At 35.2% G+C, this 27,276-nt stretch overlaps 1 protein-coding gene across 2 annotated transcripts in view; it reads left to right on the forward strand.

Annotated features, from left to right (window-relative positions):
- LOC136026504 (adenylate cyclase type 5-like) overlaps positions 1-27,276 on the forward strand; it is a 300,964-nt gene that overhangs the window by 50,448 nt on the left and 223,240 nt on the right. The window contains exons 3-4 of one of the 2 annotated variants that reach the window (XM_065703133.1): positions 5,647-5,886; positions 17,296-17,550. In XM_065703133.1, the coding sequence (XP_065559205.1) occupies positions 5,647-5,886; positions 17,296-17,550 (495 nt within the window). Of the gene's footprint in view, positions 1-5,646; positions 5,887-17,295; positions 17,551-20,604; positions 20,680-27,276 lie in introns of those variants that run through there. The other variant, XM_065703134.1, reaches the window with a different exon arrangement.

Here is a 27,276-nt window from a genome sequence, read left to right on the forward strand (position 1 = left end):
AGCGGTGGGGCGGATGCTAGGCGAGGTTGCGGCTTCCCGAGGAACAAGAAAACATTAACTACTATAACTGAAGCCACATAAAAAATATTTACATTTAAACCTTGTTGAAGACAAAAATACTTGTAGCTTTCACCCCCCCCTACACTGTGATTTCTTTTGGTGGCACTCTTTATCTTAAATTTGATGGCTTTTCCTGCTTATCATTCATATTTTGCAGGTGATATTTGCTGATTTAGTTTGATAGGTTTCTTTTTTCTCGGTTGGCTTTTCCGAAATAAACTTAAGATATTTGTGTCCTTCCATCCCCCCAAGGAAATGTCTAATATAATTAAAAACTGTTTCTGTTTTTTCAAGTCGCAAATGTACATATTTTAGGGGGGGAAGGTTAAAAAGGCAACAAAGGACAATGATTTGGAAAACTGTAAGAAGCAGCTAAAATAATCTGTTTAGATATTGAATTTCCTGTAATTTTTCCTTATACTTGCCATTATTTGGAGTTTAATAAGAGGTTTGGGGAGGTGAAAATACAAGAACTCAAATCGCAACGGTAATGAATTTTTTGCCATAATTTTTTCAATTTTCCAAGGAATCTATAACATCAATGTGGAGGAACTGGATTAATCTAATTGTGGACACTTCTTTAATGTCTTTGAATCGCAATGCTATTGTTGTGTGAGTCAAGTTCTCTGCCAAACTATATTATTGACTTTAGGTAGCCATCATTCCCTAAGAAGGGTTTTAGGGTAGATAACCTTGCACGTGTGTTTTCGGGCTTTTAATAACATTTCCTGACACTTCAAACAGATCAAGGAGGGTTTTAGTTGATAAAAAAGTCAGTTTTTTTTGCAATGTTTCAAAAAAATTAAATGCAAGTAATGTATTACACTAGGTTTCCAATCCCGATTTACTACAAAACAAAACATATTGTCAATGCCACATATCTCGTCAAATTCTTTCGGGATTCTGGTTTCATAATAAATTTTTCTGGAAGATACCTGAATTATATTTCGGACTACATTTCTAGATCATTCTGGAGAAGTGTAAATTATGCAGTCATAGAACAAAAAACTGTGCAAAGCGCTTGATTTTTGCGAGATTATCCCTAGATAAGTAATTTGGTGCCATCATAGGCAGCGTAATAGTGCTGGCTAAGCGAAGAACGATCTTGGCACAATGTACAATTATTTTTTAGACCAGGGAACTTCGTATAGAAGAAGCTGTCGTAGAAACTTCAAAAGCACCTCATTCAGTTGTAAATTAAGAGGGCTAGTGGCCTTTATAATAGCCGAACGTATTTGGAGGGCAAATAGCCCCTCCCCCCGCGCCCATCATTTACCCAAACAAATCCGATTGAAATTTTGAAATAACGATTTTCTTTAGTGTAGCTGAAAGCTCAAGAAATTAGTTCTTTGAGTATGGACCCCCCCCCCCCAAAGCCCTCAGGGCAAGGGTATTAAGTTATGCCCTGGATGCATATAGGTTTTTATAGAAAGGGTGGTCTTATAAAATTTGGAGATGGATCATTGGATTTGTAATTAGAAATTCTAGTTTCTTTTTAAGAGTGAAAGTGATCAGAGGGCAGCTTACCCCCTTCCCCACACAAATATTTATCGAAATGCATCGAATAGAAATTTGAGCTTTGAGCTTTCTTTGAAAAACTTATTTTGCCCAGAAAATTTTAAATTAATTTCTGTTCGATTTTTTATTGACACAGTCTTTTTCATGGAAAAAATAATATTTTATATCTTGTCAGTTTTTTCATAAGAATTTATAGTATGGGCTACTATTTGTATGCTGGAGAAACTTTTTCAACAATTTTGAATCCTGACACAAAAAGTATTTTTGAATTTAATTTTATAGCTTCTAAAGTTGAGCTGAAAAAATCAAATTAATATAATTCCCAAGAGATTCTATCTATTATCTTTGATAACCTGAATACACTAAGAGCAAAAGTAGCGATAGTAGCATCCCGTAAAGTTTCAACTTAATACCCCCAGTCGTTCTCGGTATGTTGGTGAGGTGTCTTATTGGCAACCATAAGCACACTGCCTTTTGATTTATTTTAAAACAACATTTGGTTTTAAAGAATAATGGACCAATTGCATAATTGTGGAGGGTTGATACACCTAACATCCGTAAAAATATAGTTGCTGGACCAGTCTGCTATGCTGAACAAAATGGCTGTCTCAAAATTTGGACTTGCCGCGTTTGGAAAATGAATAGGCCTAAGAGAAGGGCCACTTGTCCTCCAATCTTGTTTTACTCTTAAAATGAGCACCAGAACTTTTAATTTTGAATTGAAATAGCTCCTTGAAAAGTTTATCATAGAGTGGTGCTTCCTATGATATTCCTTATATGCCCTTTTGAAAACCTGCATGCATATAGTTTTTTCCTTTATTTGAAACTCCTAAACGTTCCCTAAAAGTTTCATCTTAATACCTTTAGCGTCATTAGCTACATTAACTGTAGTGGTAGCATTAAAAATACACATATAGTGCCGTCAAGATAGTTCAAAATCCCCCACAACATACTCTTAAAGGTCTAAATTAATAACATAAGTTGTTCTTCAGATATTGCTTTGTCCTCTTTTTTTTAAATCCACGTGCTCATAGTTTTTTTTTTTGTTTAGTTCAACATCCACCTAAATATTCCTTAAAAGCTTCACCTTAATACCCTACGCTTTTGCAGTAACAATAGCTATAAAAGTCTTATTAGCAGTATACGCATGGTACCTTCGGTTTCTTCAACATCCTCTTCAACACACGCTAAAAGTTTCAGCTTAATACATACCATAAACCATTTCTGATGAACTTCTCATAGGTCCGCTTGACAACCTGTTTGGGCATAGTGGGCTCCGATTTAGATCCATACAGTTTCTATATATCCCAAAATTTTTGCCTTAATATCTTTAGTTTTCATAGCAGTAGCAGCAGTAATACCTGTAGAATTAATTGCAGCAATCTAAGCTTTAGTGGCAGTAGTAGTAACAGAAGTAGTAATAATAATAACAGTAGCAGTAGTATGAGTAGAAGCAGTAGCATCAGGATGCAAGTATTTTTGTTGGTTAGTTCAACATCCCTCACATCAAGCCCTGTGAGTTTCAACTTCAAAGACCAAGCGTTCTTAAGATAATGCTGTTGCACCCTTTTGACAACTTGCATACCGAGGACTTGCGCTGATTCAGTTCATCTTCCTTCCTCAAAATTTCATGAAAATTTCAACTTCAAGCCCTTAGGCATAGTTGTAATTGTGGTCGCAGTAGTAATATTGATGTTACTTGTAATAGTATTGAATAGTGCTAGTACTACTAACAGTAGTAGTATTAACTTATTGTCTTGTCTCATCAAGTTCCGGAAGTTTCATTTATACAATTACCCTTTGCTATAACATTACTGGTATGTCCTTTTGAAAACCAGTATGTTCATATGCTTCTTGAAATTTTCATCTCAATGCTCTCTTCCCTACAAGTAGTTGCAAAAGGAGTAGCAGTAGTAATGGTAAAATGGTAACAGTAGTATTAGCTCTAGGGTGCACATATTATCTTTTGCTGAGATGATCTTCCCCTTTAGGTGTTCTCTGAAAGATCCAACTTAATACGCAAATTTATTATTGAGATACGCCCATTTGAAAATCTGCATTCACATAGTGTATTTTGATTTAGTTCAAATTCCATCTCAATACTATGTCAAATTTTCACCTTCAAACGCGTTACCGTAATTGTACTAGTATCATAGTACATAGTACATAGTGGTAGTAACAGGAGCAGTTGCAGTAGTAATAGTGCACTACTATTAGCATTAATAACAGTAGTAGAAACAGTATCAATAGTAGCAGTAGAAGGTACATTTTGCCTTTTGGTCAACTGAGTATCCCAGTCATGATGCCCATGAAGTTTCCTCTTGATACGATAAGCCGTTACAAAAATATTGCTGATACGCACGTATCAGCAATCCGTATCCGTATCGTATAGGGAAGATCTATTGGTGGAAGGATCTTTCCATGGAGGAATTTATCTCGAGGGAAGAAAATTTCCATGAAGGGGTAGAGGATTTTCTAGTATTATTAAAAAAAAAACAATGAGAAAATAAATTAAAAAAAAGTTTTCTCAGCTGGAAGTAAGGAGCAACATTAAAACATAAGATGAACAGAACCTATTACGTATATAAGGGGGCCTGTGTCCTCCATAATACCTCGCTCTTTACGCTAAAGTATTTTTAGTAATTTCAAATATTCATTCTACGGCCTTTGTGAGTCAGGGGTCATTATTAAAGAACTGGGACAAATTCAAGCTTTAGTGCAAAGAGCGAGATATTGACGAGGGGGCAAACCCCCTGAAATATGTAATAAAAATGAACAAAGATAGAAGTTCGTTGCGTAAGTTAATTCGTAAGTCACGTATATTTATTAATAATATATAACGTTTGTAAATAAAATAAAAAGTTCTAGTTGACTTTTTAAGTTAGGTTTCTTCCCCCACCCTTTTCTTATCAACATCGTCCGGTCAAAACTATGAGAATGCCATTTAGCCAAAAAAAAAAAAAAAAAATTAATACGCAAATTTCGTTTTAATTATTCATGTGTTGTGAGCCAAAATCAAAACATGCATTAATTCAAAAATGTTCAGAAATTAAATAGAAAAACAAGTTTTTTAACTGCAAGTAATGATCAACATCAGAACTTAAAAAAAAAAAGTTATTCCGTATATGAAAGGGGTTGTCCCCTCTCAACGCCTCACTCTTTACGCTAAAGTTTTTTATTGTTTTAAAAAGTAGAGTTGTGAGAAAGAGTCAAATATATACGGAATAATTTCCATATATATAACGCTTTTATGTATATATAACTATATCGTATACATTATACGATCGTATATATTTTATCGTATATATAACTGCAAAACTGGCGAAATTTGGCGATAATGTGTTTGGAGTGGATTACGAAATTGAAAAAATCTCAATAAAGAAAAGAGTTATGTGTATTTTGATTAAACTCATCGATAAGACATGCCAGATTTTAGTAGAATCGAAATATAACTTATTTTTGACTGATAAATCCTATAACGCCTTTGATATTTCCACATCCACTTTGCCCCCCCTCCAAAAAAAAGTGTCCCTACTGGCTATTTGCAACACAGGCTCAGTTCACGTTTGTCTCTCTTTCCTTTTTTCGTCACGTTACAGAGTTAAATATTTTTATTTATACGCCCATTTGCGAAAATTATCCCTTTAATAACAACTAAAATAATTGTAAAAATAGTTCGTTTGTAACATTTTCAGTAGATCTAAATTAATTAGTTTCACTCTCCTCTTTAATTATCTTAATTAATTCACACATGGTTGCCACTTCACTTTATTAAATTTACTATCTTACCTTCAAAAAGATCTTGAGGCGTAAAAAAGTACGGTACTATTTTCAGAACTTTTTTCTATGGTACTAAACTGGGAAAGGAGTACTTAAATTTACTTCCTTTAGTGGAAGGTAAAAAAAAAATGCTTCTTTAACAAAGAACTGCAATACATAGTACAATCTGCCACTTTTGACAACCCTGGTTTTAAGCCATTTGAATCTCACACTAAAAAGGGCCAATGTAAAGGCTCAAATATACCAAAAGCTTCTCCATATCTTGATGGCTGAAAAACTGTTTTTCAGGAATCCATTACGAGCGCAACTCAATCAATACAACGTCCGTCAAGCCTTCGACAGTCAAGAAATCCAGCCAATGGCAACTATACAACGAGTGTTTACAGCCTTGGTCCTAGTTCAGCTGCTGAAGTGAGCACACCTGGAACAACTTGTTCTCAGCCAACTCGAAAATCAAATTGGGAAGTTATTGAGCATTACCATAAATCAGGTCTTCACGGAACCTCATCGAGAGAAAAGCAGCAGGAGGTAAGAATAAGTGAACTGAGGTAATTCAGTAGGAGGTGAAAAAAAAAATCAGAGAAAAGTGACAAACGTAATAAATATGTTTTTGGGTTTTTGACTATGATTTGGGGCCAGTAATTTCTGCATAAATTGCTTTTTAACTATAATTGAGACAACAAATATTCCGAAAACAAATAACGTAATATGGAAAAACATTAACCAATACATCTACATATCTTATGAACCAAACAGGCCAGGAAAAAGAATGAATCAAAATTAACTTGTTTAGTCGGAAAGACTCATTTGGGGATCCAAGATCTTACGAAATTGTTGGTAAACTCTTTTGAATTAATCCCGCCGAAATCATTTTTGAAAAAAATGCATTTGAAACAGAAGTATATCAAAAACAGGTGAAGATTTTTTACAAGGTGGAGAAACTTATGTAACAAAAAAAGAAACATGTGAAGCCGAATGTTTCGGCTTCATTTTGTTCATATATAATGTCTATTTGTTTTCTTTTTTATACCTAAGCTAAGTATTTAGCTTTCTTTCCTTTTCTTTTTTTTTCTTTTTGCCCCCGTCGATAAAAAAGGTTTCTTAACTTGAAGCCGATAAGTTCGGACTTTATTGTTATTTTTGTATAAATAAGTCTTTTGGTGTTTAATATCACTGTCTCATTAAGAGGTTTTACCCGTTTTTATATTTTCACATCAACTGTATTTTGGAAGGCAGTGAGTTCTAAAACAAAATTTAAATTACTTAAAAATATCATTTTTTTTGGAGGGGGGTGGGCTTTCAAGATCTACGCCACAGATCTTTTTTAAACGATTAATCAGCACAAACTAATGGTTTTTTCAATTAAAATCAGATTTTAGTGGTACACAAGGAATGATTTCCATATATTTTTCAAAATAGGCCCAAAGCTGTTTGCTTTGGGATAACTATTCTAATAATAAAGGAAAATGAAATACCATATAAGCCGTATTTTTTAAAGCAGTTTAACGTTAAGTAAAGTAGCGTTCACGTGCATGTCTAATCAGAACTACAAGTGCCCACACGCTAATACCCAAGCAGTTTCGGTTCCCATGGAGAATAAAAAGCTTGGCTGAGACAATTGTCGGCTAAGCATCCGGTTCCAGAGGCAATAGCTCTCTGTGCCCTGGATTTTAAATTCTATCAATGAGGAGACTTCTCTGTAATTATAATTTACCATCCGTGCTTACCAAGCGCAGCACCATTCTCTGCTGTGGCGATGAAAATGTACCAAGAACAGTTAAACTGAAGTCTGAATGCTCATCCTGGTTATCTGGAATCTTGCACAATTGTATGTATTTTAAAAAAATGAGAAAAAAATAGAGTTTAATTTTTAATGGAAATTCCCTCCGTGTGCAGTTTTACATTTTTGGCCGTGCTGCTACGACCACTAACAGCTCACTGCAGCACCAAGGCCATATGAGGCCAAAACAGCTACATAATGTCCTTCACCACCCAAATCTATTCAAAGGTTTACTCTTTACACCCTCCCAAGAAGTTCTAATTTCCTTCCTTACGACGTCTTCCCACCTCATTCACGGAAACCATGATTTTTGTTTCGTCCTAGGTAGATGACCAAAAAGAACGATCTTTGGCAATGTGTCATTCTTCATCCGCAAAATATGTTGAAGCGAACAAAAGAAGAATTTGTAGGGCAAACCGTTAAATCGGGGCATACTTTGGTAAAAGGACTTTTTTGACCAACCATGATAAAAATTTTAATTGGTCGTCTCCTGAAAGCAGATTTACCAAATCTTAAACTCTTACACCCGATCTTAAACTTTATTTCATCAAACAGTTCGTGGTAACGAACTGTAGTAAGGAGCGACCCAGATCAATATTAAACGAAACTCTAAAAAACGGAATTTCGATGCTAAAAGATATATCAAAAGAATCGAATTTTTATGCTGATTTCAAATATATAAGTTTCATCAAATTTAGTGTTTGTCATCAAAAGTTACGAGCCTGAGAAAATTTGCCTTATTTTGGAAAATAGGGGGTAACACCCCCTAAAAGTCATAGGATCTTAACGAAAATTGCACCATCGCATTCAGCGTATCAGAGAACCCTATAGAAAAAATTTCAAGGTCCAATCTACAAAAATGTGGAATTTCATATTTTTTGCCAGAAGACAAATCACGGGTGCGTGTTTATTTGTTTTTTTGTTTTTTTTTGTTTTTTTTTTCCCAGGGGTCATCGTATCGACCAAGTAGTCCTAGATTGTTGCAAGAGGGCTCATTCTAACAGAAATGAAAAGTTCTAGTGCCCTTTTTAAGTGACCAAAAAAATTGGAGGGCACCTAGGCCCCCTCCCACGCTCATTTTTTTCCCAAAGTCAACGGATCAAAATTTTAAGATAGCCATTTTGTTCCGCATAGTCGAAAACCATAATAACTATGTCTTTGGGGATGACTTACCCCCCACAGTCCCTGGGGGAGGGGCTGCAAGTTACAAACTTTGACCAATGTTTACATACAGTAATGGTTACTGGGAAGTGTACCGACGTTATCAGGGGGATTTTTTTGGTTTGGGTGTGGGGTTCAGGGGAGGGGGCTATATGGGAGGATCTTTCCTTGGAGGAATATTTCATGGGGGAAGAGAAATTCAATGAAAAGGGCGCAGGACTTTCTAGCATTACTATAAAAAAAAACAATGAAAATATAAACATGAAAAAGTTTTTTCAATCGAAAGTAAGGAGAAGCATTAAAACTTAAAAAGGAACAGAGATTATTACGCATATGAGGGGTTCTAAAAATACTTTAGCATAAAGAGCGAGGTATTTAGGAGGAGATAAACACTTCACTCTTTATGCTAAAATTTTTTTTTAATAATTTCAACTATTTATTCTACGGCCTTTCTGATTCAGGGGTCATTCTTAAAGAATTGGGATAAAACAAGATTTAGTGTGAAGAGCGAGGTATTAACGAGGGGACCAGCCCCCTCATATATATAATCAAAAATATAAGAATATAAAAGTTGGTTACGTAAGTTAATTCTTAAGTTACGTATTTTTTTTTACTAATAAAAACGTTCGTTAAGAATAAAAGATCTAGGTGCCTTTTTAAGTAACCGAAAAATTGGAGGGCAACAAGACCTCCTTCCCCACCCCTTATTTCTCAAAATCGTCTGATCAAAACTAAGAGAAAGCCATTTAGCCAAAAAAAGAATTAATATGTAAATTTCATTTTAATAATTTATGTACGGAGAGCCAAAATCAGACATGCATTAATTAAAAAACTTTCAGAAATTAAATAAAAAAAAACAAGTTTTTTTAAATGAAAGTAAGGAGCGACATTAAAACTTAAAACGAACAGAAATTACTCCGTATATGAAAGGGGCTTTTCCTCCTCGACACCCCGCTCCTTGCGCTAAAGTTTGATTCTTTCTCGCAACTCTACTTTTTAAAACAATAAAAAACTTTAGCGTAAGGAGCGGGATGTCAAGGAGGAAAAGCCCCTTTCATATACGGAGTAATTTCTGTTCGTTTTAAGTTTTAATGTCGCTCCTTACTTTCATTTAAAAAAACTTGTTTTTTTTATTTAATTACAGCCCTAGAAAGAGGGATGTAACGACATTTTTCGTAGAAATTATGATTTGGTTTACGGGATTTTAAAAAGATACCTAAAAAAAAAAAAAAAAACTGTGGACAATTCATTTGGAAACTACTACTACAACTAACAACTCACCTCAGCACCACGCCGCCTGAGGCCAACATAGCTACACACGCTCCTCCGTCATCCCAACCCATTCAAAGCCTCCCTCTTTACACCCTCCTACGAAGCTCCTATTTCCGTTAAATCTTTCTTTATAACATCATCTCACCCCAGACAAGGATGATCAGCTATCCGTTTAGCCCTAGACAGCTGGCCCAAAAAAAAACAACAATCTTTGGCAATCTGCCATCCATTATTCGCAGAACATGCCCTAGCCATCTCAACCTTTCTTTCATTATAATCCTAGAAAGCGGTATTGAACTACATTTTTCGCACACCTTACTGTTCGAAATGTGGTCAGTCAGCCGAGTGCCCAGAACAATCCGTGGACAATTTTTCTATAAAACATCTAGTAAATCATAGTCCACTATCCGGAGCGCCCACGCTTCAGAGCAACATTTGATCACTGTCATCACTGTATCTTAAAATATTCTAATCTTGGTTTAAAGACAAATCTCCTTATTCATCCAAAGTTTTTTTTTTTTTTAAACTGTGAAAAAACAACCTGAGCCTTGGCTATTCTACTTTTAACATCTCCACTGCTCCCACTGTCTTTACTAATAATTAAATAAAAAAATCAAGTTTTTTTCACTAAAAGTAAGGAGCGACATTAATACGTAAAATTAACCGAAATTACTCCGTATATGAAAGGGGTTGTTCCCTCCTCAACACCCCGCTCTTTACGCTAACGTTTGACTCTTTCTCTCAACTCCACTTTTTAAAACAGTAAAAAACTTTAGCGCAAAGAGCGGGGTGCTGAGGAAGGAACAGCCCCTTACATAAATGGAAAAATTTCGCTTCGTTTTAAGTTCAGTTGAAAAAACTTGTTTTGTTATTTAATTTCTGAACGGTTTTGAATTAATGCATGTTTTGATTTCGGTTTTTCGCACTATTAATTAAAACAAAATTTAATAATTAAACAAAATTCGAATAATTAAAACAAAATTTGCATATTAATTTTTTTTCTAGATAGCTATCTCATAGTTCAAATCCGACGATTTCGAGAAAAAATGACCAGGGGAGGAGGCCTAGTTACCCTTCAATTTTTTTACTTAAAAAGGCAACTAGAACTTTAATTTATTGCGAACATTTTTATTAGTAAAAATATACGTAACTTATGAATTAAATTGCGTAACGAACTTCTATATTCGTATGTTTTTACTACGTATATGAGAGGGTTCGCCCCCTCGTTAATACCTCGCTCTTTATACTAAAGCTTAAATTTTCTCCCAATTCCTTAAGAATGACCTCTGAATCAAAAAGTCCGTAGAATCAATAGTTGAAATTACAAAAAATGCTTTAGTGTAAAGAGCAAGGTACTAGGAGGAGGTAAACCCCTCATATGTGTAATAATAAGAATAAGACCTTTGCTAAAGCTCTTCTATCAATAGAATCGAACGCTTGCTCATAATCGATTAAACTGAGGACCAAATGTGTTTGACAACGAAGAGACTTATCAATTATTAACCTAAGAGAGAAAGTCTGGTCGACACATCCTCTACCTTTTCTAAAACCGCACTGTTCTTCTCTTAAAACTGTATTTACAGCATCTATCAGTCTAAAAGTATCATATTACTAAGTAATTTGCTACCTACAGAGACCAGATTAATGCCTCGATAATTACGACTCTCACTCTTATCACCTTTCCTAGACAGTGGTTTCATTCCCTTTTTTCAAAAAACCATGTTCATAATCTTCAGCAATATATTTGTAACCTCAGAGCCACCATATTTAAAAAAAAAACATTTAGCACACTATCAGCACCTGGAGCCCTATTATTTTTTAATCTATTTAGTATTGTGACTGATTCTTCCTCACAAAACAAATCTTCCTTCACATCCAAGGCCTAACAAACTTTTCCATTTTCCCGTATACCTTTTCCTGCAACTGTATCTCAGTTTAGTACATTCTCAAAATATTCCACCCATCTCTCGTTAACTCTTTCTTTATCACTAATTATGGATCAGTTCCAATCTTTAACTGGGACAAGTCTGGATTGACTCCTCCCTCTCAATTTATTAACATACCAGTACAGTATTTATTATTATACCGTCTTGCTGCATCTCCCAGATCCTTGGCAATTTTATCCATGGCTTCCACTTCACACCCCCTTAGTGGAGAAAGCATGTTTTAATGCTTTCTCCACTTTCCTTACATTATTTTTGTTTTCATATGATCTATTACTCAGATAAATTTTGCACAAACCCATTCTTCCTTCTACTGAAGACTAAGATTTTACACAAATATTTCTAGCTGCAGTCTTAGCCTTTTTCCTAAGCTTAATTGCTTTTCTAAAATTATTCTAATTATCTTCTACATTGTCAAATTTCAAACTCTCAATTTTAGTATTCAACTGTTCCTGAAAGTTTTCTCAGATTATCATTGTGGAGTCTAGCAACATTATAACTTCCCGGGAGGTAGTTACCCTTTGGAAATTTCAGCTTTAATTTAACCCAAGATAATTCTGGATTCTGACCTTTACTTTCAATATCAATAACGACACTCCTAGATACCCTAGTATCTTGTATTGATCCTTCCATTCTTTGATTTACTACAACATCATCAATTAGGTTTGCTGTCTTACCATCACGTCATATATATGTCAACTTATGGACCGTTTAATGACCAAAAACCGTATTGGTTATAACTAGATTGTTATACCTATAAAATTGCAAAAGTCTGTAGCCATTATTGTTTTGTTTTCCTATAACAAACTTACCTTGGCTAAGATACCATTTATCCCTGTTTCTACCGACCTGGGTGTTAAAATATCCTAGTAAAAACACCATATTTCTACCTGGGACTCTGTCTACTTGCTCGTGTAACTGTAAGTAAAATTCATCTAAGGGCTGAGTATCTCCGTCACTTGGTTCAACAGGGGCATATAATACTATTTCTGATACCCCGAACTTTTTGGTCATAAAATGAGCAATTAGTATTTTATTATTAATACCCAAGCAAATTAATAAGCAAGCAAAGGTCCTACCACTGTTCAAATCAGGCAATAAGCAAGATATGACGAACTATCGACCTATAAGCTTGTTACCACCATTCTCAAAGATATACGAGAAAATAGTACATCGACAGCTGTATGAATATTTAGACAAGCTCGGAATATTAAGTGAGTCACAGTTCGGTTTCAGAACTAAACATTCAACTGTTCATGCGGCATACCATCTAATGGAGTGCGTTAATAGTGCCCTAGAAAGGAATCTTATCCCTCTTACTGTGTTCATAGATTTTAAAAAAGCATTTGATACCGTTGATTTTAATCTTTTATTAAGTAGGCTAGCTTGTTTGGGAGTCCGTGAGAAGTGTTTGGATTGGTTTAGGTCTTACTTGCATGGTAGGTCCATCAAAGTTATGATAGATGATGTGGTAGGGAAACCCTTCAATGTGAATTGTGGAGTGCCCCAAGGTTCGGTATTAGGACCTTTACTGTTTCTTATATACGTGGATACAATGCGTTTTTACATTCCTGGTGCCGTAGTTACATCATTCGCAGATGACACAGCTCTTACAGTGATTGGGGAATCTGTCGAAGATATTATAGAGATAACTAATGTAGCTTTGGAGAATTTATCTCAGTTCACAAAGCATAGTTTTCTTGCAGTGAATACTGAGAAGACTAATTATATGATATTTAGTCGTGTTGGTAAAGTTGTAAATAACTGTCATAGTATTCTTTTACAAGGTGTTTCCATTAGTCAGGTTTTTCAATGTAGATATCTAGGATTTTATTTTGATGTAAATTTTAGTTGGATTCATCATTGCAAAGTTTTATCTTCAAAATTGGCTCGCGGAGTCGGTATTTTAAGAAGATTTCATAATTTTTTTCCTCTACATGTCCTGAAAGCAATTTATTATTCAATTGTCCATCCTTATTTAGTGTATGGTTGTTCATTGTATGCAAGCAATTTTTCTAGTCATGTAAAAAGGGTCCAGATTATGCAGAATAAGGCAATTAGAAGTTTGGGTGAGTATCTTGCGTGTGGTAGTACTAGAGATAGTTTTAGAGATTTAGATATTTTGAATATTGATTTTATTAAATCTCAACAGATTTTAATTTTTGTATACCAGGTATTAAATGGATTGTCTCTTCAAAATTTTAGAAGTTTTTATCGATATAATTCAAATTACCACGATTATTCTACTAGGAGCTCTGATCAGCTGACTAGTGAAATCAGGCATACAACGCGATCTGGGTTTATGATTAAACATGTAGGTGTTGTTATTTGGAACTCAATTCCAGAGAGTGTTAGGTGTTCTGAAAATCTTATGTTATTTAAAGTAAGAATAAAAAGTTATTTTTTGAATAAATTATAAATTATATTGTTTAAATTTTTATCCCTTTTTTTCTTTTTTTATGATGAGAGATGGCTGTTTAGAGATTGTATAGTGTTTCGTCTTTTTTTTTTTTTTTTTTTTTTTTTTTTTTTTCGTATTTCTTTGATTTTGAATGAATAGTTATGATTTATTTGTTGTAGTTTTGCTGCTGAACAGGGACATTTTAGGTCCCTAAATTGAGCAGTATATTATTGATTGTAAGTGCAATTTTAGTAATTTTTATTTGATGAAATAAACGCATACCTACCTACCTACCTACCCTCCCAGCCTAAACAAGACTTAGCAGCTTCCTTATTTGTTATGACCCCTACTCCATGTCTATGTACCCCATTCTTCCTGCCCGAGTAAACAAATTCTATATGACCTAATTTCATGCTTCCTATCCCCGGGATATGAGTTTCTGAAACTCCTAATAAGTCCAATTTGAATCGTCTGAATTTGTCAGTCAAAATGTCGATACGATAGTCTTTTTTTTAAAGTCGTAACATTTCAACCTCCAATTTTTATGTTCTTTAAATCATGGAAATTATTTTGGCCTCAAGAAAAGCAATAATCCGGGATACCAGTGCAGGATGGGGATCAATATATCCTCTCAATTATACACCGAAGCGATTAAGTCGGCTTAAAACCGGACAGCATGTAGCCCTTAGGACCTTCAGAATGAATGGAGGCTTTGTGGAATCCTGGGCCCATCTTGGTTAAAACACAATTTTCAGCACTTGACGGTGCTCTTCTATCATCAAGAGTCGAAATCCTGCACAGACAGTCCCAAGCCTATTACCTCTGACTTGTTATATATTTATGCCTACAAATATTATGCTACTATGGGGAGGCAGCCCATAGTGGAGAAATCAGCTAGGAAGAGATTTTTCAGCCCGAAAACGCCCGTCAAAACATACCAATCCTAAGGAAATTATCCATTAAACGGAATTCCGTGCAAATGCTGTGTCGTTTACTAGGCTACAGTTTCCTCGAGGGGTGCCACTCCTCAAGTGGGAATAGAACTAACCATACTAGGTCCCATCAGTCATGCAGGTACCCCGAAAGGGTCGAGGCAGCCCTTTGCAAAGGCCATTGTCCAAGGATCTGGATCTTACACCCTGCCGCAGTTGTCCTCCTATAGAGGATCCTTCCACGATGGTGTTCTGCCTAACCATGTAATTTAACCTATTACTGGGAGAACGTTTGTAACTCATGGGATATGTGGACACGCCGGTGGTCCTTGTTGAGTGTACATTTGAGGGTACTTCTTCGGTCCTCCACCTGTATTTATGGGCTGTTCCCTCTTAAACGCCCAGCTCTTCACGCTAAAGTTTGACCCTTTCTCACAACTCTACTTTTTAAAACAATAAAAAACTTTAGCGTAAAGAGTGGGGCGTTTAAGAGGGAACAGCCTCTTTCATATACGGAGTAATTTCTGTTCTTTTTAAGTTTTAATATCGCTCCGTACTTTCAGTTGAAAAAACTTGTTTTTTTTATTTAATTTCTGAACGTTTTTTGGATTAACACATGTTTTGATTTTGGGTCTCTGCATATGAATATTTAAAACGAAATTTGCATAATAATTTATTTTTGACAAAATGGCTTTTTTTTAGTTTTGATCCAACAATTTTGAGAAAAAGGGGTGGGGCAAGAGGCCTGTTTTCCCTCCAATTTTTCGGTTACTTAAAAAGGCAACCAGAACATTTAATTTTTTGCGAACGTTTTTATTAGTATTAAATATACGTTACTTACAAATTAACTTACGTAACGAGCTTCTATATTCGTATATTTTTATTACGTATATAATAAGGTTTGCCCCCTCATCAATACCTCGTTCTTTACATTAAAGCTTAAATTTTATCCTAATTCTTTAAGAATGATCCTTGCATCACAAAGGTCGTAGAATAAATTGTTTAAATTACAAAAAGTACTTTAGCGTAAAGAGCGATGTATTTAGGAGGAGATGAACCTCCTCGTATGCGTAATAATTTCTGTCCATTTTAAGTTTTAATGGTGCTCCTTATATACAGTTGAAGAATTTTTCATATTTATTTTTTCATTGTTTTTTTTTAAAGAATACTAGAAAATCCTGCGCCCCCTTCATGGAATTCCCCCCCCATGATAAATTATCCATGAAAAAATCATCCCACGTAACCCCTCCCCTCGATCCCCTCCCCCCAACCAGAAAAAATTCCCGTGAAAACGTCTGTACACTTTCCAATAACCTTTTTTTTATATGTAAACAATGGTCAAAGTTTGTGACTTGCGGCCCCTCCCCCGGGGGCTGTGGGGGAGCAAGTCATCTCCAAAGACATAGTTGTTGGGTTTTTCCACTAGGCCGAAAAATATGATTATCTCAAAATTTTGATTCGTTGACTTTGGGGAAAAAATGAGCGTTGGAAGGCTGCCTAGCTACCCTCCAATTTTTTGGTCACTTAAAAAGGGGATTAGAACTTGTAATCTCCGTTAGAATAAGCCCTTGTGCAACATTATAAGACCACTGAGTCGATACGATCACCCCTGGAAAAAAACACAAATAAACACGCACCCGTGATCGGTCTTTTGGCCAAAAATACAAAATTCCACATTTTCGTGGATAGGCCCTTGAAACTTCTACAGTAGGGTTCTCTGATACGCTGAATGTGATGATGTCATTTTTATTAAAATACTATGACGTTTAAGGGGTGTTTCTCCTATTTTCCAAAATAAGGCAAATTTTCTCAGACTCGTAACTTTTGGTGGGTCTAAAGACTAAATTTGATGAAACTTATATATTTAAAATCAGCGTAAAAATCCGGTTCTTTCGAAGCATCTATTAGTATCAAAATCCCACTTTTTTGAGTTTTGGTTACTATTGAGCCGAGTCACTCTTTACTACAGCTCGTTACCACGGACCGTTTGAAAACAGGCTTTTCTTTGCTCTTATCTCAGCTTTTGCGGATGAGCCTTTCATTCCTTGGATGGTTTTTGGGCCTTCAATCTCTAAAAATTTGCTGTAGCTTTAATCAGGCCCGGTGTTGACCTAAACTTCAGGCCACCTTTTGCTTGAACAGTGCAAAGGCCTTTGACTTTCTTTCACTCCCTTCCACTCACTACGATTTGAAGTTCTGATCTTGTGCATTCCGTAATGTTAGCTCAAGCTGAGGTTCTTGGTTTTAAAGTTCATGTTTGCGTGTGGAGTGGTGGGGTTTTCCAAAGGTTTTTGTTGGAAAATTATTTCATTAAATATCACGTCTCGAGCTTCAAGAGCTTAGATTTTTATTGCTTTGGATTGCAGAAATGCACAGCTATGAAATGAACAGAAACGAATAAAATACACAAGCAATTAACTAGTGATGGCAATAAAAATTTTTTTATAGGCTATACCAAAAGAAGAAGTGGATTCTATTCTTCAGCCTCGAGCTGGAAGCTGGTGGAATATCTGCCGTCTTTGCATCAGAGTTTTTTCCTGTCATAGGTTCAAAAATGTTCACGTGGAAGCTCTGTATCAGCGGTATTTCCTTAGGATGAATCAAACCAGTTTGTCAACTTTACTTCGATTACTTATAGCACTTATCCTCACTCTTTGTTCCCTCCATTATTTGTTTATAATCGAAGTTTCGACAATGATAGAGGTAAGTGGGCTACAATATTTATTTGCACAGTTTTATCTACTATTTTCTTCAGTGGGATTATAAATGTATATGAGAAAGACCTAGTTATTGTGCTGTTTCTAATACAGAGGTTGTTCACGTTCTTCCAGATCTGAACACCTTTAAACCCTGTAATATCATTTTACACCTTCTTCGGGTTTCGCAACAACATTTACTAAGATACTGTTAAATATGTGTGTCACGTTAGGTAGTTATAAGAGAATCCTTTTCGAATCACCCTCAAAATCCTATCTCGTCTAAACGCTTAAAATTTTAAAAATATTTGTGTTTAATCTATATGATTTTCTTTACGGTTACAAGACCTTAGAGCCCAAGTGCTTCCAAAAAACCCAGGGTACCAAGAAGGATTGTATAGTTGTCTCTCTTGTTGGCTGTTACTATTATTTCTTCCCTTTTTGTAGGAAGGAAGTTATGGATCCTTAGGTCAGAACAATAAACTAAAATGAACCCAGAAAGGTTATGGTCGTTGCTGCTCTGACAAAATTCTCTGCACCAGTTTTGTCATTAAAAAACACATTAGCAGCAAATGCTATCTAAAAGAAGATATTTAATTACTTGAATTAAAAGCAGACAGCCTCCCAACTAAAATAACTAAAATAAGAGTTCAAAATGAGGTTGTCCCATAAATCTGTTAATTCATGATAGACCACATACACCATATGTTTTTTTGAGTAAATAGGTTTTCTGTAAATAGTAAAATTGAGTTTATCTAAGCTAAGAATAATTTGCACATAAAGGAATGAGATTTTATTTGCACTTTCAATTATCAAACAGTTCGTGGTAACGAACTGTAGTAAGGAGCGACCCGGCTCAATAGTAACCAAAACTCTATAAAGTGGAATTTGGATACCAATAGCTACATCAAAAGAATCGAATTTTAATGCTGATTTTCAATATATAAGTCTCATCAAGTTTAATCTTACCCATCAAAAGTTACGAGCCTGAGAAAATTTACCTTATTTTAGAAAATAGGGGGAAACACCCCCTAAAAGTCACAAAAATCACACCGTCAGATTCAGCGTATCAGAGAACCCTATTTTAGAAGTTTCAAGATCCTATCTACAAAAAATGTGGAATTTTTTATTTTTTGCCAGAAGGCAGATCACGGATGCGTATTTGTTTTTCTTTTTCTTTTTTTTTTTTCCCAGGGGGTGATCGTATCGACCCAGTGGTCCGAAAATATTGCGAGAGGGCTCATTCTCACGGAAATGAAAAGTTCTAGTGCCCTTTTTAAGTGACCAAAAAATTGGAGGGCACCTAGGCCCCCTCCCACGCTAATTATTTTCCCAACGTTACCGGATGAAAATTCTGAGATAGCCATGTTATTTAGCATAGTCAAAAAGCCTTATAACTATGTTTTTGGGGACGACTTACTCCCCCGCATTCCCGTGGGAGGGGCCACAAGTTACAAACTTTGACCAGTGGTTACATATAGTAATGGTTATTTGGAAGAATACAGACGTTTTCTGGGGGATTTTTAGGTTGAGGGGGGGGGGGGTTGAGAAGAGGGGGATATGTTGGGGGAACTTTCCTTGGAGGAATTTGCCTTGTAGGAAGAAAATTTTCATGAAGAGAGAGCAGGATTTTCTAGCATTATTAAAAGAAAAACAATGAAAAATATAAAAATGAAAAGTTTTTTCAACTGAAAGTAAGGAGAAGCATTAAAACTTAAAACGAACAGAAATTATTATGTGTATTAGTGTATGAAATTAGTGTACAATGGGCTCATCTCCTCCTAATACCTCGCTCTTTACGCTAAAGCATTTTTAGTAATTTCAACTATTTATTCTATGGCTTTTGTGATTCCGGGGTCATTCTTAAGAAATTAGGACAAGATTTAAGCTTTAGTGTAAAGAGCGAGGTACTGAAAAGGGGATGAATCCCTTCATATACGCAATAAAAACATGAGAATACAGAAGTTCGTTACTTAAGCTAATTTGTAAGTTACGTATATCTTTTACTAATAAACATTCGTAAAAAATTAAAAGTTCTAGTTGCCTTTTTAAGTAACCAAAAAATCGGAGGGCAACTAGGCCCCCTTCCCCGCTGCTTTTTTCTCAAAATCAATCGATCAAAAATACGAGAAAGCCAATTAGCCAAAAAAATAAACATGCAAATTTCGTTTTAATTATTCATCTGCGGAGAGCCAAAATCGAAACATGCATTCATTCAAAAACGTTCAGAAATTAAATAAAAAAACAAGTTTTTTTAACGGGATGTAAGGAGCGACATTAAAACTTAAAACGAACAGAAATTGCTTCGTATATAAAAGGGCTGCTTCCTCATCAACACCCTGCTCTTTACGCTAAAGTCTCCTTACTTTCCTTTAAAAAAACTTGTTTTTTATTTAATAGCCCATATATCCCATAAATCACTAGGAATCTTAAAAAAGTATACTCACAAAATAGTCTGTATGTTGTATTTACCATTAGTTTGAAAATCATGAATCTTCTAAATTCTGGTAAAGATAAAATTCCATTTACTCACCAAAGAGGTGTCTATCAAATACCATGCGACTGTGGCAAATTCTATGTAGGGAGAACCCACCAGAATTTCGAGAACCGCCTAAAACAGCATAAGGATAATATCACCAAAGCTCTGAATTCTAATATTGCTTCTGTTTCTTTTGATTCTGCTTTAACTAGCCATGTTTTTAAAGATCCTAGCCACAAAACACTTTTTGAAGGATCCGCCTTTATTAGCAATGACCTAGGCATAAAGCAAGTAGTTCAAGAAGCAACTGAAATCAGAATTAAGATTAATAACAATATTTCCTTAAATAGGGACTTGGGAAAATATTCACTAAATGCTCTATACATAAATTTAATTAAAAATGACCTTACGAAATATTATAAAAAACCAATAGATATTAACACATAACCTGTCACAAAAAGACCTATGAGATCAGCAGCCAAAAAAGTAAACCTGGCAGTAAAACAGTGTTTTTAAATCATTCTCTTTCATTTCAATGAATTGCCTCGTTTCATCACAAATTACTTATCAGTCCTGGTCGAACTTCGCTGAGGTGAAGATGCTAAGACTGAATTGAAAAAATAAATTCCATTTAAGTTTTATCGATTTTATCCTGTTGTAAGTTTTTTCTTCTTATATACTTTTGTATTGCTGAGGACGGCCCTTGAACATAGGGCCGAAATATTCATTCTAATTTGTTTCCCACTGTCTTGAGAAATTCTCTATTGTTCTTCTTGTTTTTGGTGTTTGGGATTCTCAGAATGAGGGAAAAGGTTCTTCTACAAAGAGGAAAAACAAAAAGAAATTGACAATTCTTATCTCAAAAACCCCGCCCGGGAGGGTGCCACTAGCCCATTAGAAATTGGTACAACATTACTGTTTTTTTAGGTGTGCAGGAAATGGACCTTTGTGGCCTTAAACTCGACTCAGTCTTGAGAGTCCTCCCCATAGCAATAATAATAATAATAAGAATAGTAAAAATTACAATAATAATAATATCTATAATAATAATAGTAATAATTACAATAATAATATGTTTTAAGCAGAAAAAATAGTTATTTTTATGGTTGACTTTCTCTTACCACCTTTGATTGGAACTATTCTTGTTAGATACAATATGATTGTTTACCTCCCCGTATTGCAATGCTTTTTCTATCTATTAAGGCAATAAATCTATGATTTGTCTTTACACTATACGACAGCTGCTTCTTAGTTCTGTGGCTAATTTTAGAGCTAATCATAGGGAAATCTCAATTCATCTAAAAAAACATGACAAATCACTTCATCAGATGAAGATGAAGGGGAGAAACTCCACCACTGAATTGTCCTTTTCAAATAACCTTAGCAGAACACTGCAATTGCATCAACAGATTCATATTTGGGAGTGGAGGGGAGATCCACTGCATTAACACTTCACAATCACTTTGATAGGACACAAACAAAGTTAGCTAATTTATCTGAAAATGATGGATTTACTCTCTTTGGATGGATCCAGGCGCATTCTTAGTTCAAATGAAGTAACCGTGAAAAGATTCAGAAAAGCTGGCCTACAAAATATAAATTACATTCCGCAAAATTTGAATATAGTCTTTAGTGGTTGTAAGAGATAGTCCTAGTATTGGTTATTTTTGTTTGCTTTAGGTTTATGTGAATATCATTGGCAGCGCAATAGCGCTGCCTCAGTAAAGAGCGATGTGGGTACAATGTATTTTTTTAGACTAGGGCACTACGCATAGAAGGAGTTGTAGTAGAAACTTCAAAAGGACCTCGTTCAAACGGAAATTAGAGGGTGATTGCCCTTTTTGATAGTTGAAACTGATAAGAGGGCAAACAACCCCCATCCAACGTCCGTCATTTCCCCAAACACATCCAATCAAAATTTTGAGATAGCTTTTTTTTCAGCGTAGTTGAAAAATTCAGGAAATCACATCTATGAGGATGGCCTCTCAGGCCTCTGGACAAGGGTTGCAAGTTATGCCCTGAGAACATGTAAGGTCTTTATAGAAAGGGTGGTTGTATAAACTTCAGAGGGAGATGATTGGATTGGTAATCAGAGGTTCTAGTCCCCTTTTTAAGAGACAAATTTATCGAATGGCATATATCCCCCCACGCGTCGTATTCTTCCAAAAGGTATTTAACAGAAATGTTCAGCTGGCCACATGTTGTCATTGAAGCTTCGAAAAGGGCTCATACGATTGGAAATTCGAGGGCTAGTGCCCTTTTTAATAGTCAAAAGTGACTGGAGACCAACAAGCCCCGCCCTCAACACCCATCATACCTCAAACATATCGAATAAAAACGTTGTGATATCCATTTTGTTCGGCATAGTTAAAAGGTATGGAAATTATTTCTTTTAGGATGACAACCAGCCTACAGTCCTCAGCAAAAGGGTTACAAGCTATGCCCCGAGGGTATATAAGGTTTTTATGGAAAGGTTGGTCGTATAAACTTCAGAGGGGGCTCATTAGATTAGAAATCAGAAGTTTTAACGCCCTTTAATTGAGATCAGGGGGCATTCACCTTCCACGTCGTATTTTCCCCAAATGCATCATATAGAAATACAGAGAAAGTCATTTGTTCAAAAATTATGCAAAGATCATTTAACAAGGGCTTTGGGGTTAAAAAAATCCCCCAGAATCTTGGGCTAAGGTATGCCCCAGGGGCATATAAGTTTTTAAACATGGGGTGGTCGCGTGAATCTTAGAAAAGACTCATTTGATTGGAGATGTATAGTTCTAGTTCTCTTTTAAGAGTCAAATATTGTGGAGAGCAACTAGTCTCCCCTGAAATCCTCTTTTCCTCAAACGCATTCAACTGAAAGTGAGAGATGGCCATTTTGTTACCAATAGTTCTAAAATCATACAACAATACCTTTAGGGTGGACACAGCCCCCTAAAGCCCATGGCCAAGGGTTGTAAGCTGTGTCCTAGGACATATAAGATTTTTATGCAATGATACAAACTTCGGACTGGATGGATCTCATTTGATTGGAAGTCGGAAGTTTAAGTTGCCTTAATAAAGTCAAAAGTGAATGGTGGGGAATCCCTCCAAGCCTATCATTCCCCAAAACACATCTGATCGAAATTTTAAGATGGGTATTTTGTTCAGCAGTTTTAAAGGGTCTGGTAATGATGTCTTTGGGGATTTTAACCCTCAGGGCAAGGTCCTCAGGGCAAGGGCTGTAAGTGCCTCGGGGCACAGTCATCAGGGCAAGGGCTGTAAGTTATGCAATTCGTCCAATGTTAACATTTAGTGTATATTATTGAGAAAGGTATGCATTTTTAACTTTAATTTCAAAGAAGACGAAGGTCATTCAGTTGATTCTTTCAGTGAATGTTGATCAGAGTGTTGACTTAAATCAAAAGACGTTATGTGTCCACGTATTGTCAAAAGGGCGTAAATCAGGAATAACTGAGTATATTAGTAGGAAAAATACATTGAAGGTTCTATCAAAAGTATCATAAAAATCAGGAATCGGATATTTCTATCCGTCAGGATTAAAATAATCTCAGCCTAGGAGAGTTTGATTTACTAATTGATTCTATGCTTTCCCATGGCCTTTGTCCTGCTCCTTCGGACAAATTCCATCAAAATGATCCATTTTATTTGGAATAAAACACAACCCTGCTTAACTTCTGATTAAATAAAAAAAAACAAGTTTTTGAAATGAAAGTAAGGAGCGACATTAAAACTTAAAACGAACAGAAATTACTCCGTATATTAAAGGGGCTTTTCCTCCTCGACACCCCGCTCCTTACGCTAAAGTTTTTTATTGTTTTAAAAAGTAGAGTTGCGAGAAAGAATCAAACTTTAGCGCAAGGAGCGGGGTGTCGAGGAGGAAAAGCCCCTTTCATATACGGAGTAATTTCTGTTCATTTTAAGTTTTAATGTCGCTCCTTACTTTCATTTAAAAAAAACTTGTTTTTTTATTTAATTTCTGAAAGTTTTTGAATTAATGCATGTCTGATTTTGGCTCTCCGTACATAAATTATTAAAATGAAATTTGCATATTAATTCTTTTTTTGGCTAAATGGCTTTCTCTTTGTTTTGATCAGACTATTTTGAGAAATAAGGGGTGGGGAAGGAGGCCTAGTTGCCCTCCAATTTTTCGGTTACTTAAAAAGGAAACTAGATCTTTTAATTTTTAATGAACGCTTTTATTAGTAAAAAAAATACATAACTTAAGAATTAACTTACGTAACAAACTTTTAGATTCTTATATTTTCGATTATATATATGAGAGGGTTGGTCCCCTCGTTAATACCTTGCTCTTCACACTAAATCTTGTTTTGTCCCAATTCTTTAAGAGTGACCCCTGAATCAGAAAGGCCGTAGAATAAATAGTTGAAATTACTAAAAAAAATTTTAGCATAAAGAGCGAAGTATTTATCTCCTCCTAAATACCTCGCTCTTTATGCTAAAGTATTTTTAGAACCCCTCATATGCGTAATAATCTCTGTTCGTTTTAAGTTTTAATGCTTCTCCTTACTTTCAATTGAAAAAAACTTTTTCATGTTTATATTTTCCTTGTTTTTTTTTATAGCAATGCTAGAAAGTCCTGCACCCTTTTCATTGAATTTCTCTTCCCCCATGAAATATTCCTCCAAGGAAAGATCCTCCCATATAGCCCCCTCCCCTGAACCCCACACCCAAACCCAAAAAATCCCCCTGATAACGTCGGTACACTTCCCAGTAACCATTACTGTATGTAAACATTGATCAAAGTTTGTAACTTGCAGCCCCTCACCCAGGGAATGTGGGGGGTAAGTCATCCCCAAAGACATAGTTATTATGGTGTTCGACTATGCGGAACAAAATGACTATATCAAAATTTTGATCCGTTGACTTTGGAAAAAAATTAGTGTGGGAGGGGGCCTAGGTGCCCTCCAATTTTTTTGGTCACTTTGAAAGGGCACTAGAACTTTTTATTTCCGTTAGAATGAGCCGTTTTGCAACACTCTAGGACCACTTGGTCGATACGATGAACCCTCGGAAAAAAAACAAACAAATAAACACGCACCCGTGATTTGTCTTCTGGCAAAAAATACGAAATTCCACATTTTTGTAGATTGGACCTTGAAATTTTTTCTATAGGGTTCTCTGATACGCGAATGCGATGGTGCGATTTTCGTTAAGATCCTATGACTTTTAGGGGGTGTTACCCCCTATTTTCCAAAATGAGGCAAATTTTCTCAGGCTCGTAACTTTTGATGACAAAGACTAAATTTGATAAATCTTATATATTTAAAATCAGCATAAAAATCCAATTCTTTTGATATATCTTTTAGCATCTAAATTTCGTTTTTTTAGAGTATCGTTTACTATTGAGCCGGGTCGCTCCTTACTACAGTTCGTTACCACGAACTGTTTGATTCCATACGAAACCAACTACTAACCTCACTTCCTACCTTAATCGCAGCAATGTTATTCTCAAACGTAGCACTAATCGCTTTAATGGATTTATATTAATAATAAGACCTTATATAAAATATAATATATAAATAAATATAATATATAATATATAATTATATAAATACTTATAAAAATAGGACCTTCGTTGAAGCTCTTCTATTGGCTGAATTAACTTTTGCACATATGCTATAAAACTGAAGACTAAAGGGGTAGAATGATTTCTACCCCTTTATGATTTTTAATCTAAGAGTAAAAATTGGATCAACACATCCTCTCCTCTTCCAAAACCACACAATTCTTCTCTTAAATAAATAAACAAATAAAAATTCTCAACTGAAAGTAAGGAGAATTATTAAAACTTGAAACAAACAGAAATTATTACGTATATGAAGGGAGTTGCCCCTTCTAAACATCTCGGTCTTTAAGCTTAAGTTTTTTCAGCACTTTTAAAAAAAGCTTCTTATTTTTTTTTAATTAAACGACCCTTGTGTTTCAGGAGTTGTTCTTAAAGAATTGGGACAAAGTTTAAACTTAGCGTAAAATGCAAGGTGTTAAGGATGGGGCAATTTCCTTCATATACGTTGTAATTTCTGTTCGTTTTAAGTTTTAGTAGTGCGCCTTACTTTCAGTTGAAAAAACTTAATTTTTTTACTTAATTTCTGAATGCTTTTTAAATAATGCCAGGAAATCTGGCCCGCTTTCACGGAAAATCCCTTTCCCCATCAAACGTGTAAAATTGAGACGGAAAACAGAAAGCTAGACATACAAGAGCATTTTGTCTAGAAATTCTGGTAAATACCCCCAGTTTGTAATTTCCCCTTATAAGTTCACCCCTGGAAACTTCTCTCTTCATGAAAAATCTCCCCGTGGAAAAATCTTCAGATGAAAATTCGTCCCCCCGCTTACAAAAATGTATAAATACTTCCCAATAACAAATACTATGCGTAAACAATGGGGAATTTTCTGTAACTTAAAGGCCTTTCCCCGGAGCTGTGAGGGGTCATGTTATATCCGAAGTCATAGCTTTTGGGTCTTTTGATTATGATGAACAAAATGGCTATCTCAAAATTTTGATTTTCGCCCAATTTCTTGGACACTTGAAAAGGCCACTAGAACTTTTAATTTCCGTTCGACTTAGATCTCCCACGAAATTCTAGGACCGCTTTGTCTGTATAATCGCCCTTGAAAAAAAAACAAACAAATAAACATGCAACCGTGATTTTCTTCTGGCAAAAAATACAAAATTCCACATTTTGCAGATAGAAGCTTGATTCGTCTACACTAGGATTTTCTGATACGACGAGTCTGGTGGTATTGTTTTCATTAATATCTTATGACTTTTAGGGTGGGTTCCCCCCTTTTTTTAAAATTGGGCAAATTTTCTCAGGCAAACTTATATATTTAAAATCAGCATTATAAGTCGGTTCTTTTGATACATCTATTAGGATCACAATTCCGATTTTTAGCGTTTCGGCTATTATTGAAGCGAGTTGCTGCTTACTTACAGTTTGTTATCACGAACTGTTTGAAACTATATCTATAGCATCTCTAAATGTAGAATGTATCATTATTCCAAGAAATATAGTTCCTAAAGAATCAAAGCAAATGTCTCAATAACTACAACATTCACTCTCATTACCTCTCTTATAGAGAGGTTTAATAAAATCATTACCTTTCTTATAGAGAGGTTTAATGAAATCATCACCTTTCTTATAGAGAGGTTTAATTAGAGTTTTCATAAAATCACTGGATATTTGCCCCTTTTCAAAAATTATATTTGTAATTTTCAGTAACTTATCTCTA

Source organism: Artemia franciscana, chromosome 4, assembly GCF_032884065.1.
Source record: "Artemia franciscana chromosome 4, ASM3288406v1, whole genome shotgun sequence".
Classification (NCBI taxonomy): Eukaryota; Metazoa; Arthropoda; class Branchiopoda; order Anostraca; family Artemiidae; genus Artemia; species Artemia franciscana.